Genomic DNA, 15,144 nt, shown 5'->3' with positions numbered 1-15,144 from the left:
TTCCATCTGAGAAACAGCTCTTGCAGCCCCTGGGCCTCCACAGAGACTGAACACTTGCCTGAGGTTTCCCAGGTGACCTCCCTGCTCGGTGTGAACAGGGTGTCAACTGACCCACCAGGCACAAAGCGGGGCATGCATGGCAGCCCCCGCCCTCAAACAGAAGTGGCGCCTATGTAATGAGGCCTGACAGGCACCAGTGAGCTAGGTGAGGAACTGGCCCAAACGCCATGGTCTCCATCCTTCTCTCCCGCCTGCATCCTGCCTCGTGGGAAGGGCCCCTCAGTCAGCTGCCAGGGGAGAAGGCGTGGGCAGGCAGACAGGGAGGCACTGCTTCTAAGGACACCTCGGAGAGGCAGCGCTCAGGAAGTCCTCCCGGGGGTGGACCTCAAGCAGTGCACCTGGTCGTTCCTTTGCTTGGAAGGAGACGGGCCGGGTGTATGGCTATAGGCTGTGTCATGGCTGCAGCCAATAGGTCGGCTGGATGGTCAGGATCTTGGAAAGAAGGTGACTGGAAAATTGGTAACAAAGGGCAGACCTGTGAGGGTTAATTTTAAATGCCAATTTGATGGGGCTGCAGGGCACCCAGATATTTGATCAAACGTTATTTCTGAGTCTTCCTGCGAGGGTGTTTCTAAAAGATCCGCGTCTGTACTGGTAGCCTGAGAAAGCAGGCTGCCCCCGCCCCTCCATGTGGCGGGCCCGCCAATCCATGGAAAGCCAGAACAGAACAAGAGGCCAAGGAATGGGAACTCTTTCTTTCTGCCTGTCTTCCAGCTCAGACGCTGGTCTTCTCTGGCCCTCAGACTCAGAGTAAAACTGACTCCCCCAGATCCCCTGGTTCTCAGGCCTTCCAACCGGACTAGACGGCACCATCAGTTCTCCCGCGCCACCGGCTCCCCCGCGCCACCGGCTCTCCTGCGCTGCTTCACAACAGGGTGGCCTTGTTCATGGGGATCATTGCTGAGAAGCCGAGAAGCATGCATCTCAGACTGACAGCTCTTCAGCCTCAAGACAACCTGAGGGGCTAGTGAGCATTCCTTCGGATGTCAGCCACAGCTTACAGAAAGCGCCCAGTTCAGAAGACAAAGAGGGAGGGAAGTTCAGGAGATTCACTACATGCAACAGAGGACACAGATCGAGCAAAGAATCGCAGTACAAGGAAGACCAGGGTCATAAAAGCCTCCTGGGCTCAGGGCTGCAACCAGGCCTCCTAGACTGTCCCCCGACGATTTAGAAGCGATACCATCATTTAGATGCTTCTTCCTTACTCCCCAACTTTCAGCTCATGTGTTTACTGCACATTAATGTTCTTTTTCTTATTTAGTGTATTCCTTCAGTGTATGTTTACTGGGCAACCACTCCGTGGAAAGCACTGTCCGAGGCCCTGGTTTAAAAACAAAATAATGTCCCTGAGCTTACACCCTTACATCATAATGAGAAAGACAACCAATACAAAAAAATGTCACTTTCAAGGTTAAGGCCTCTTATACCCAATATATAGGACATGTGTTGGTAGCTCTTACTTTGTCCATAAACAGAACAAAGAAATAGCCCTGATTCAGAGTAAATGAAGGTCATTAGTACAGTATGCCATTTCTACGAGTAAAACCGAAAACAAAGGTAAATCCACTGTCACACCATCAGCCAAGCCTTAGACACCTCACTGCCCGTGAAACCCAGCCCCAGGGCAGCAAGCACAATGCGCACACACTCACAGAAAGGCCGAGGGGAGCACTCCCTTCTTCTCCAAGCATGATGGACAACACACACAAGAACGCTCTGTGGATTCTCTGTCACCAAGGTGTCTGCTCATCACGAACAGCTCTGTCACTCAGGAACCGCAGCCATGGCTGCCAGGCTGCTTCCTGCCGTGCAGAGTAACAGACTTACTCTGTGTCCATTTCAGTAAACACCTTATTTTCCTTATTTGAGTTTTTCAACTGCTAATTGAAAACTAGACTAATTTTTTTATTCACTTAATAATCAGTTTTAACCTGACTAAATTCACCTGGTCCTCAGATGTCAACAACTCCATTGTTTCTAGTTTCAAGCATGACAGTGACCATGAGGCCAGGTTAAAATATGCAATTAGAATGAATTTTAAATTCTTAGATCAAAAAAACAGCTTATGCAATATTAAAAGACAATTGGGAGGAAAATGTTTGCAATTAACCTGATAGACAACTAATTACTTAAAATAAAAACACTGCAAAAATAGGCAAAGAACACAGGGAGGCAATTTACTAAAAAGTATGACCTATAAATGTGCTTTATAAATGTCCACCCGCACTAGTAACTAAAGAAATATAAATTTACTGGTCAGGATGAAGCCGCCTGCAAAATTCATAGTTTTTTCTGAAGGATAAAGAGGAAATTTCTTTTTAAAAACCTGTAACGTATGCTTACCTGGAAAGTGGACTGCATAAATTTAAGGGCAAACATTTACTTATAAAGATGACAAATTATAGCTCTCTACTTAAAACCCTGGAAGAGCCATGATCATAATTGGCCCTAAGTGACACGCAGCCTGGGCGGGAAGGGCACAAAGCAGGTGGCAGGCCCCGCGGGCGCCTCCGTCAGTGGCAAATCCACAGCTGAGAGCTGCAGGCCACAGAGTCCACAGGACTTCCCACCGTACTGGACTATGAAGAAAAGTGATTTTCTTCCCTATAAATGCTGTTTTCCAAATCTTCTACAGCAAACATGTATTTATTTAAACACACACAAAGGAGTAAGAGAAAAGGTATATGTATAAACTCCAGATGAATTAAATAGTTAAATGCAAACAAAACCATTTTTTTAAATTTTTTAATCCTCACAGAGGATATGTTTATTGATGAGAGAGATAGAGAGTAAGAGAAAGCGAGAGAAACACCAATGTGAGAGAGAAATATCAATCAATTGCCTCCTGTACACACCCACTCAGGAATCAAACCCACAACCCTTTTGCTGTACAGGACAACACTCCAACTGAGAAAAAGGAAGTATTTGTCACAACTTACAAAGGGGAGGGATCTTCTAAACACAAAAACCATGGAGGCCACCGGGGCTCCTGGGAGGAGGCGGCAGCGCAGCGCGCCGGCCGGAAAGTCTTGAGATTTATTTTTTTTTCTTAAAAAACTCTAAGTTGAGGAGGGTGGGGCAAAACGACTAAATCCCATCCTCCTGTGATTCTTTAGGCGGAAAACTGTCAAAATCTGTGGTAAAAAGAGATTTGTTTGCCCCGTAAAAAAAAAAAAATAAATAAATAAATAAATAAATAAATAAACACAAAAACCATTAGAGAATCCAAAGGAAGAAAAAGACCGTACAGCATAAAAATGTAAAACTTATATAAATTAAAAAAAAAAAAATTCAAAAGCAAAATAACTACAAAAACATATTTATAAAAATCAGATAAAAAGCTGTGTTTGACACATAGAGATCACATAGTTTAAAATAGAAAAAAAAATGAGCAAGAGACTATGAAACATATAAAAATATATACATTAGACCTTTCTAGATATACAGTGTATTACAAATTAAAATGCCCTACCTCACTAAAAATGTCTAGAAAATGGCAGAGCTAAGATTGGAATGCAGATTTTTTTGGCTTCAAAGTAATATACCATGTTGCCTACATAACTCATTATTTTTTTTAAAACCACATCAACTTTAAAGTTTGTACTTGATAAAAAGTTTCCCCTTCTACCACCCATTTTGAAATGGCTAGAGAAACTAATAGCAAATAAATACAATGGAAACTATGGCTCCTTTTCCAGGTCGTCAATGGAGCTTGAGTTCTTCTGGCATGTTCAGATAAAATCAAAATTCTCTTGCTAAATATTTAAATTAAAATGTACTTATCAGAATCCTGGTCAGTATTAAACTACTCCTTGAGTAAGTAAAAAAGATAAGCCTTTCACAACTAACAGGAAAAGGGAGGTGAATAAAATCTGGTTTTCTGATTTTATTAAGGGCTCAAGTGATTTATCAAAGATGCAAATTATGAAGAAACTATGAAAAGGAAAACCTAAAAATACAGTGCGGTAGTAAATTAAAACATTAATTGTGATTAAGCCAGACATACTAACCATGGATCAGGGAGCCATTGAGCCACTGAATGTAGTAGCTGTGAGGAAAGGAAAGGAGGATTTCGTTGCTGATGATGGAGAAGGGTAAGAGCAGCACAGCCCCCGCGGACACTGCGAGTGTGAACGTGCACAGAAACAACCTGGAAGAGAAGAGAAGATGTCACCAGCCATCGGGGAAGCAGGGAATGCGGCCGTCATTCAAAGTGAATAAAAATTCTGAATTTTTTATCTAAAAAAAATTATGGGAGAATTTCATGAAATCTATGCAAATGAAAGACAAATGACACATGTGCTATCCTAGGAGTTAAGCTAAATCAATTCTAGAACGCCTCCCTCTGCAGGGATTGGTGGATCTAAAGAGGAGGCCCCAGAGGACACATGTACTGAAAGTAGAGGCCTCACACTCAGAGAATGAACCGTAGGCTCTCTCCTCCTTTATATGTGAGTGTTCATTTCACATTGTATTTCATTAATAGCTTTGGCAATCTATGATAAAAGCAAGGCAACAGCTATTTTAGGTGAAAAAATACATGTGAATGCAGTATGAAAAACTCGTATTTCAGGGGAACGCTTACAAAGCCACTGGTCTGCTACCCCTTAAAATGGGTAAAGTGTAAATAAATTGTACTAAAAAACAGAAGGGATCATTAAACAGTATTTAAAACACTACTTTGTCATTTTTAAAAATAAGATATCTCTAATATGTACTAATTTAGAAAGGTGTCTAAAACAAGTCAGGAACACAAATTGTAGGAAAGACAGGTGATAAATAGAAAGCATGACCCTCCCCGCAAAAAAAGGCACATATATATACACACACAGAAAAATAGAGATAGAAACACTAGCACAGCACATATCGAAGCTGGGGAGGAGGAGAAGAGGGTGGTTTTCAAAGGCTCTCACTCTCAGTCCTACATCTGCAACATTTAAATTTTATAGCTATTTTTTAAGATTATTTCAAATAGCAAACAAAATAGGAGTCTCACCAACATTAGAGAGGGAAACTTAATTTAATAGTCAGCCCATTAAAGAAAGCATAGGAAGAATGTGAAAATGTAAGGAAAATCATCACACTAAATGCTCCAAATCCACATCTGATGGAGTCACTTGGCAGCAATGCCACCTTCTGGTGGCCCACAGAAGTGTTTCCTGCTTAAGAGCCTACCCACCAGGAACCTGTTCAGTCACTGATGGATTTGCATGAGACCACGTGATGCACAACAAAGCACAATCCAAACCAGCTCCAGCAGACGTCCTTGAAGGCTCTGCTAACAGGACATGTTTCCCAGTCAGAGCAGGAGACAAGCCCTCACCTGGGCCACTGCCCACTGCAGCAGTGACGGCGAGTGGCCTTGAGCGAGGCCGTCAGTCTTGTCCTCTAGCCAGGGAGGAAGCATCCTATTGACTTCCATCACCTCTTTCAAAGCTGGAAGTGAAAACAGCACCAGGTGCTGCACAGCCACCGAGGCTTTTCCACACCGCACTCCGCCCCATGGTCCCCAGTCAGTCACCTCACCTCCTTGTGCCCCACACGTCAGTGGGTTCTGTGGCTCCAGGCCAAGGCCACTGTCCCCAGAGTCGCCCTATACATCCCTCAGCATTTCCCTTCTCCCATTCTTGGCTTCCACGACACTCGGACCACAGACCCAGCAATGAAGGCCAGCCACAATTTCCAAATCAAAGCCCAGACCTGTCCACGCTTCCGCAGGCAAACAAACTGAGTATCTGAAGTCACAGAACCCCAGGAAACCCTGATCACACGGGCACGGCGACTGGGCCGCAGCTCTTTCCCCAAGACTGCAGCCCACTACATTCCCAGAGCTGGCGCTGGCCTGGAGAGGCCCAAAAGACCGCAGCATCCTCCCGAACTCCCTGGGGAGCTAGGAGGAGAGCTGCCCCTGAGAAGCTGATGGGACCCGCTGGAGTGGCTCCGTGGTTGAGCATCAACCTATGATCCAGGAAGTCATGGTTTGATTCCTAGTCAGGTTGTAGGCTCGATCCCCAGGGTCAGGTGATCAATGATTCTCTCTCATCATTAATGTTTCAATCTCTCCCTCTCCCTTCCTCTGCAATCAATTTTATTTTTATTTTATTTATTTATTTATTAAAAAAAAAAAAAAAAAAAAAAGCTCTAACTGGTTTGGCTCAGTGGATAGAGCGTCAGCCTACGGACTGTAAGGTCCCAGGTTCAATTCAGGTCAAGGGCATGTACCTTGGTTGTGGGCACATCCCCAGTGGGGGATGTGCAGGAGGCAGCTAATCCATGTTTCTCTCTCATCGATGTTTCTAACTCTCTATCCCTCTCCCTTCCTCTCTGTAAAAAGTCAATAAGATATATTTTTTAAAAAGCTGATGGGAAGAAGGTAGGTGCCGGCGCAGGGTCCCTAAGGCGAGGCCCTGCCACGTGGGAACTGCAGGAAAGTGCCCTGGGAAGTGATGGATGGTTTCAGAAACGCCCTTTCCGCACGGAAGGGCTCCGTGGACAGGACCACAGTGCCTATGTGGGGCGAGAGGGGTCACAAACCTTCCTGGCTTTTAGCCTGAGGACATGGACAGTCTCGCTGATCAGCCGTTGATGGAGGAGGCTACAGGGGAGGAACAAGTTCAGCTTGGACACTTGCAGGCACCATGTCCATGAGACAAATGTCACAACCACCCCTGAACTTTTCCGATGGCCCTCCGATGGCCTTGACTCTGCCCACCCCATACTGGTCACATCCTCTCATCACTGGTCCAGGTGGTGTCTGCCAGGACTCTCCGTATGAAGTTACTCCTCCCCTTCATCATAAGCACTGTGTGGGAAGCTAAGGAAACCAAGAGCATGTCCTGTTCCTGGTCAAACAACGTATCCCTCTGGTGACAGCCACGGGCACTCAGGCTCCTATTTCACCCGTGCAGGATCCATTACACCCATTACTGTGATGAACAGACTCGCCCTGGTTTGGCGAGAAAGCCCCTGCGGGCCTGAGTCTTTCTGACACGTGCCCTCATCCTTTGGCACACCTGCGGCCAGTGCGTCCGGGCCGCGTTCCTGTCCTGAAAGCTGTACTCAGAGGCACTCACTGCTCTTGGGTGCTGCGTCCCCAGGCTCAGTGGCAGGCCAACCCTGGGTGCACTGGTACTGTGTGTAGATGCACGCACCCACATGCACATCTGCAGTGACCCAGTAACTCTGAAAACCATGAGTCCACAGTGATACCGCCACCTCCACTGCGCCAACTCAATGTTCTCCTTCGTTGTCCCCCGACTGGGACTGGTTCCTGTCATCGCTAACGGACAGGCCCCACCTCTGCGATCAGTGTCCCATCACACTGACTCCCATCCTATGCAGACGTGCCAGCTGCTCAGGTGACCCCCCATTTTGGACCTTCCTGCCCTGTGCCCTCCCCACCTGAACTGTCACACCCATTCCAGGCCATGCCTCGAGGGCTCTGCCATCCTGCATAGACACCCTCCCTACATGCCAGGATCCCCTCTGCAGGGACTTTTCCTCCCTGCTCTCAAACCCTAAGCCCACTCTGGCCACCCTCCAGGGTGAGACACATGCGAGGCCCTCTCCTCACAGGCTGTTTCTGTTTGCCAGTTAGGCATGTATTTTATATTGACCACTTCCATTCCAGCCCAGTACCAGGCAGAGGGTCGCTGTCAGCAAGTGGAATTCTGGTTGGGGAGGGCAGCGGGAGTTAACCTGGGGGCACAAGGAGGGCAGAATAAAGGCCCCGAGGAGCAAAGAGAGCGTGAAGGTGGGCTCTAGAGCAAGGGGGGAGGCGCAGGAGGGGTTCTGTGCTGGCAGCGCTGGAGTCACCCTGGAGCCCCCTCTGTGCAGGCGGCTGGCAGGCACCGCACTGCAGAACTCTCAGAACACTGACCACATCCGTTTCCTGCTCAGGCTCCACCTCTCCTGTTTCACCCTCTTCAGAGCCCCCACAACTCCCTTCAGCGGGAGGAAGGCAGGCCAGGAAGAGGGTCAGGGCACAGGGGATGACCTCGAGACCACGGCCACTGTGCAAAGCCTGACCATCGCTTGTGCACCTGCTGTTTACGCGCACAGCAGCTCTGCACAGCAGGCGCAGGCGCAGGCCCAGCTCACGTGCCAAACTCAAATCTCAGCTTCTCCATCTCGACTCAAACTAATCTGGGTTCGAAATTTAAATCCAGGTCCAGTTCTCACTCATCCCATCACAGAAGGAAGAAAAGGCAGGGACGGACAGAAAGAGCAATGGTGAGGGGACAGGGGAATGAACTGGGTTGCCACCCCCTCCACGCTGCCTCCTGACTCTGCGGTGGGTGCACAGCCATCTCCCTCCGGAAGGTGTCCGTGTCACCACACGACACTCGGACACGCACCTGCCACCTGGCTAAATCCGGGCGAGGTGCGGGCCCCACCAGTAAACTGCATATTTTCCTAAAATATCCTGCAAGGAGTACGGCCAAAGTGACCGGCACTCAATGATTTATAAATTATTGATCTACAAATGTACTTCAGTAATGGACCACCAAAGTGGAACAAAGACCACGCAGCGGAGAGGCCCATCTCAGTACTTTAGCCCGGAGGGTTTCGCTGGACACAGTTCCTGTCCGCCGGCAGCCAGTGTGGAACCCACTGTGCTTTCTGAAGTGAGTGAGTGTGTCATTGTGTTTTTACGGAAGCAGGAACTTGGACAGAGAACGTTCCCAAATGTCACGGTGCTGGGACTAAAATGTAAGATTCCTAATCCTGCACATTCAAAGCAACACATTTTGGGGCTAAGTTTTAGAGCCATTCAGAGAATGCCCAGTATGGAGTTACAGTTGCTTTCCCTGGGTGTTTAAATAATTTAAATCCAAATCCAGTACAGCAGGATCAGTCCACACTCATTTTTCAGTAATAAATCATTTGCTGGTTGAAAGCATTGCCTTATTGAGGTGAATTCAAATAAAATCAACCACTTTGATGCATACAAGTCAGTGGATTCAGAGCATTCCCCATGAGCCTTCTCACCACCCAAGTAACACCTCAAACCCACCGAGAGTGCTCTCCATTCTCCTCCTCTCAGCCCCAAGGAACCGCCACCTGCTTTTGCTGAATTTACCTATTCTGAACATTTCTCATAAATGGAGTCAACACTGGTGACCTTTGGTGACTGCCTCATCTCACTGAGCATCATGTTTTAGGGGTTCACGCATGTGGTAGCAGGTGTCTGCATTCCTCTTCATGGCCGAGTGACGCGCCTGTGTAGGGGAAGCGTGTGTGTGTGTGTGTGTGTGTGTGTGTGTGTGTGTGTGAGAGAGAGAGAGAGAGAGAGAGAGAGAGAGAGAGAGAGATCATACTATCTGTCTCCCTCCTCTCTCCTCTCTCTCCTCCTCCCCAGCACCTCAGCAGAAGCTGGGTAATCTGACACTAACCATGAAGGGACAACAGACAAACCACATGACTGGCCTGAAATGTGCAAATGTGTTGACAAGGTCAGGGAGTCAAAGGAAATACTGAAGTCGAGTTTCATCTGCGGTGACCACAGGGCCACAGCCCTCCCTGAAGTGTGGGGTTCTGAACCAGGGACAACACAAGGACGGCAGCAAACTGGAGTGCAGCAAGCTGGGACTGTCAATGCCAACTTCATGACGCTGGTGGCTGTACGGTGGACCGGCAGGAGAATTCCCTGTTTACAGGAATTAGATACGAAAGCATCCTGCAGAAATGGAGCAACTTCTCCAAGGGCTCAGGGAACACAAGTCTTTGTATTGTATTTCTACCTTTCCTATAAATTTGAGACTACTTCAAAACATTTTTAAAGTATCAATGTAAACAATCGAAAAGCAGATGTCTCCAATGTAGTAGGCAAAGCTGTGGAATGTCTGCTTCATTGAGCAAACCTGATAGAAAAGAATTCACTGCTTTCCACCTACAGCAGTTTGATTCCTCAGAAAAATTAAAGGGAATTTCTATCCTGTGTCACCAGCATCCATGAAGCAGAAGAACTCTTAGCCCTGAAAGGGCTACCCCCCTGCTCACAGGAGGTCTGTAACCACACAGATGGCTCTCCCTCTTCCAAACCAGTCCAGGCTGCTCAGCAGACCATTCAGAAGCCGGGAGCTTGCTTTCTTAATGGTCCAGCAACTTTCCCAGCCTGAAGCCCATGTCCAGACTAAATCTTCTGAAGTTAAAACCTGTTGGCTTGCCCAAGCTGACTTGCTCAATGGTTGGAGTGTCTCAGAACTGAAGAGTCCCCAGGTTCAATCCCAGTCAAGAGCTCGGACCTCAGCTGCAGGCTTGATCCCAGTTGGGTCACATGTGGAAGGCAACCAATCAATGTGTCTCCCTCCCTTCAACTAAAAATCAATGGAAAAAAAATATAGATCCTTGGGTGAGGATTAACAAAAAAAATCTATCAGCTCCTTAAATAAGCTAATTTAATAAGAGATAATCAATCCTTCAGTATTCATGCATATTTGCCTATGTGTGTTTTCCGAAGATAGGATGAAGGTGTTGTAATACTTTAGGTAAATTTCTCCCATATTTCTGCCCAAAAGGTAGAATTAAATTTTGAGGATTTATGACTGAATTAAAAACAAAACAATTAAACTTTAAAATACATACGAAATCCTGTTGACTATGGCATCTTCATCTTCTTGTTCATCTGCAAAAATGTTTAAGGTACTAACATTATTTTCTCTTCCAACAAGATGCTTCATTCATTTATAAAAAACAAACAAACATATAAACTTATAGCAGCAATTATTGATGGAAACTTTTTAAACAGCACAGTGTTTATTTCAGTACAGATTCATATTTAAATTTCATTACATGAGATAAGAGAGAATATGGTTAAGGAATAGTGTTTTGATTAATCAAAATCCTATTGACAAAATGGTCATATGTAATTAAAATATCCCAAACATTCAGATCTCAGGAAAATGAAGTTTAGTAGGCCCTAAAGACTACTATCACGCTTACTGTTATAAAATGTAAATGAATTTGCTAATGAATGAGATTTTCTGATTAATAGCCAAAAAAAATAAATAAAAAGTTTGCTATAAAATTAAAATTCAGAATCTAAGGGCTCATATACTTTCCTAGAGTTTGAGTTTGTCATTGGCAGTGGCCACCCTAACCCACCTGGAGTCCCATGCACCACACTCATCATGGCTGTCCAAGGTACATACAAGAATGTGTCCGCTTGGCTAGAGTTCACTCAGCCCCACCATGGCTACAGCCATCTCTCTGTCCGCCCATGTAAACTTACCAAAGAAATTTGACCCGATTATAAGGGTACTCACAATCCCAGCCCCTGCCCCCATGCCTACTGGGCTAGTCCTCAAAGGCTCTCTCTGTAGGCCTCTGCCATTCTGAGTGACCACCTGCTTCCCTGCCAATGGCCCACTTGGCCATTCTCATAGTCCAATCTCCATTCTTAATTACAGACACTATACGTAGCTTTACAACCAAAGGGACCACAAAATAATGCAGTCACAACTAACTTTTATACTATGGTGCCCACTCCAATCAACCCTCAAACCTTAAAGAATGTTTTTTTTCAATTATATCTCAACCCTCTGCCAACTAGGTCCAGAGTCTTTATCATCTCCTCCCCATAACTACTCAAAAAAAGCATCTAATAAATCTCCACTTTTCCTGCTCATCATCCCATTTCCCCTAAAGCACTGCTTTATAGGCATTCATTAATATCGCCTGCCTCCCCGCAACCCTTTCTTTCTTCCCTGCTCTACTCTGTGTCCATAATCTATGAAATCTGATGTCAAAACATCTTGTAAACTAGCTAAGATACTATCTTGGATCCCTGCAAAATTTTGAGAGATTATGGAATCCCAGGAGCATGTCAGTGCTGTCACAGAGCCAAGTTCTAAAGTAACATTCCAGAGCAAAGAGTAGTTCCTGACTGCTTTCAAATGTCTGACAGACAAGTGTGATATGCTGACATAATGCAGGGAATCCTTAATATATGGAATCCCCAAGTATCCACACAGCCCTAGTATCAGCACTACATCACAGGCAGAAAATCCTATCACTTCTAGAAAACAGCAGAGGTTTAACAGAAGGCAGTGAGGTAACTGTTCAGGTGCTTATAAAACCCTGGCACAAAAAACCTGTGAATTATTAAACAGCAAAAAGTTCTTTAAAAAAAGAATAAAGATATAGTGGTCCCTCTGGCGAGACAGGATATACAGTGTGTCCCAAAAACATGTACACACACTGTAACAGCTGATGGCGCAACTGATGCTTCTTTCTTTTCAGCCAGACTAAGCTTTGAACAAAGTAAATTCATTCTAAATGCTTCTGGAAGTTTAAAAATGCAGCTGAAGTACAACACTGCCTTTATAATTATTCAAAGTGTGTATTTTTAAAAATGTATTTTTAACAGCTGATAACTCAATTTCCACTCCTTTTCAGGTTTAATTAATTTGAAATAATATGTGAAGCCAACTAAGCTTTAGAACAAAGAAATTTATCCACTAGACTTTTTGTGGGGATATGGAAGAGATAAAGCTCACGGTACAAAACCGGCAACAGGTGACGAATTGAGGGCGCACAAGTACGGAACGCAAGGATTCCTGATGTTTGCAACCCCATTGCTTCACGTTATCAGCAGTGACTGGACCAGAATGGTCATCAGTTTGGAAACAGATATTGACAAAAGAAAAAAAGAAAAAAAAGATTCATTTCTATAGATTCTTTTAAATTTTGAAAATGAACTCTATGTTAATAAACACTGACTTTATAATCATTCAGAGTGTATACATTTTTGGGACATCCTATATATGAAATACTAAAAGGATGCGGTGTTAGGGAGACTCTACATTCTGTATCACTTTAGAGCCAGAGTTGGGGGGGGTTGGGGGGAGAGGGGAAATCATTCAGTGTGGCCCTGCCAAGGTATTAGGAGTGGGTTAAATGTTTGACCCAATATAGCCGGCTAATTTTTAAGTTGATAATGTTGTATGGCCCACAAATGATATTATAATCCAAAAGGCTCTTGACAGAAAGAAGGTTTCCCACCCCTGTTTTAGAGAAAGAAAAGTATTCTGGTGGTCAGAGCAATGATGGGATGGGGCTGAATGTGTTCAAAATCAGAGCCAGTCACAAGGAACCAAATATCCTTACAAACTTGGGAACTTCCAGTGTACTGAAGGGCTGTATTCTTAGTTGGGCTGTAAGAATGTGACAAACAGCCCTAACCGGTTTGGCTCAGTGGACAGAGGTCGGAAGGGCTAAGGCCTAAGAAGATGACCCTACAGGGGTCAGGTTCCCTGGAGGTTATTTTTAGTGCTCTTGGCACCGGGCTCCTGACTCCTTCAGTCCCGGGCCCGGTGAGCACAGTGCCACACGGACGGGCACTGTGGAGCCCTGGTATCAGTCCTAGACCCCGGCCATGAAAATCAAGTTCCCATTACAGTGTTTACTTGCCTGATTTCCTCTTGTATCTTGTGATGATGAAGTAGGAAACGATGTAGAGAATGGCAAAAAGAAGGAAACATATCTGAAACAGAACAAATTTAACACATCATTTACACTTTTTGCATATCTTTTTTTAAATAATAGAAAATACATCCATGATATTTATAGAAAAAAAGTATTTTATTACAAAGTGAACATTTTAAATATTTTGCTAATATCGATATTAAGTTTGGATAAAATATTAATTTATATGAACTAGTTTTAATACCATTTTCAGTAGAGATTTTTCTTTTCATAACTTGAACAAATTGTTTTCAAAATCATGTGGATATATAAAACCAGGACATCACTGACAACTCTGAAGTAAAGTCAGGGAGAGGCTACCAGCCCCACCACATGTGAAAACATACAGGAAGCTCTGGTCACATGGAAAAAGTGTATCAGAGACCAATAAAACAGTCTACTGTATGATAATCAAGTAACATTTTATACACACAGAGGCATCACTAATTAATGTGACAATAATTAGATAAACATACCACATATCAAAATAAGCTGCCGTTGAACAGACTCTAACATTGATCCCATTTCATTTCTATCAGATCTGGGCATGAAAGGCCACAAGGATGGGTCCAGAAACAGAGCGCGTTACAGTCAAAGACAGGTATGCTGGGAAGAGAGGCTCGTCAGTGCAGGGACCACAGCGAAAGACCTGGAACTCTCTCAGATCAAAGCCTTCAGGTGATGATGAAGTCTAGGGAGCACCCCATACGTGCATTTCTGAGTGACGGTTGGCAGTGTGTGACTGAGAACGACCTTGGACCTGCATGATGGACATACACTGTACTGCAAGCATGTCTGACTTGCGGCCGGTGGGCCGCATCCTCATTTAATAATAGCCTGCGGAATGACAAACTGAGGTGGAGAGGACCACTATGAGCCTCTGTTAAAGTCCTCCGCTACATGCGGACAGTGACAGGAAACAATACTGACATGACTCAAAGGACCAGTCAGGAGCATCCAGGACAGCCTGCTGCTGGGAGCCCCAGGAGCCCTGGCAGGTCAGAGAAGGCACCTCCATCACCACCCTCCCTTAGCATCTCAGCGTGGGAAGTGGGTAGGAAAGGAGCGGCAATTTTTGGTGCAGAAATGTAAACAGGGCGTTGTTTACAATGAAAGGGAAGTCCCAGAGGCTGGGAGCAATGGGAGAAGTCACGGGCCAGAAACACTGTGAAATAAGAAGTCCAAGCCAGAGAGATCAGATGACCAGGGAATCTGTGATGGGGCTGGCCAGAACTCATTCCTTCAGCAAGTACACACTGTGGCCACCAGACACCAGGCACTCGCTCTCCCAAGAACTGAGCACAGCAGCACCACAACCGAGTTCCGCCTCACCGAGCTCCACTGCAGAGAGAAAACTGATAACAAGTACGGGAGTCCACAGGGTGTCAGATGGCAACCAGTGAGTGCCAGGAGGGTGAGGGCCACCCACTAACAAGGTGACATCTGGGGAAAGTCGTGGGAGAGGAGAGAGCAAGACATGCAGAGATCTGGAGAGGTGGCTGCAGAACCCTGACCAAAGTCGATAAAGAGAGAATTGGAAACAAATACAAGCAGACAGTTCTTGCCAGTTTTATGATAATGGGAAGCAAAGGAAGTATGAAGGAAGGGGGAAGT

At 45.4% G+C, this 15,144-nt stretch overlaps 1 protein-coding gene across 14 annotated transcripts in view; it reads right to left on the bottom strand.

Annotated features, from left to right (window-relative positions):
• LMBR1 (limb development membrane protein 1) overlaps window positions 1-15,144 on the bottom strand; it is a 137,385-nt gene that overhangs the window by 108,202 nt on the left and 14,039 nt on the right. For 10 of the 14 annotated variants that reach the window (XR_004987040.2, XM_045579808.1, XM_045579809.1 and 7 more), the window contains exons 2-4: window positions 13,477-13,549; window positions 10,651-10,690; window positions 4,074-4,213 (exon numbers count right to left, since the gene is read on the bottom strand). Coding sequence is in view for 12 of the 14 variants with exons in the window: in XM_045579808.1 (XP_045435764.1) it covers window positions 4,074-4,213; window positions 10,651-10,690; window positions 13,477-13,549 (253 nt within the window). In the remaining 2 variants the exon portion in view is untranslated. Of the gene's footprint in view, window positions 1-4,073; window positions 4,214-10,650; window positions 10,691-13,476; window positions 13,550-15,144 lie in introns of those variants that run through there. The other 4 variants (XM_045579811.1, XM_045579813.1, XM_036432724.2 and 1 more) reach the window with 3 other exon arrangements.

Source organism: Pipistrellus kuhlii, unplaced genomic scaffold (assembly GCF_014108245.1).
Source record: "Pipistrellus kuhlii isolate mPipKuh1 unplaced genomic scaffold, mPipKuh1.p scaffold_m20_p_116, whole genome shotgun sequence".
Taxonomy (NCBI): domain Eukaryota; kingdom Metazoa; phylum Chordata; class Mammalia; order Chiroptera; family Vespertilionidae; genus Pipistrellus; species Pipistrellus kuhlii.
Note: the sequence above shows the minus strand (reverse complement) of the source record. Positions and strands in the feature narration are given on the sequence as shown.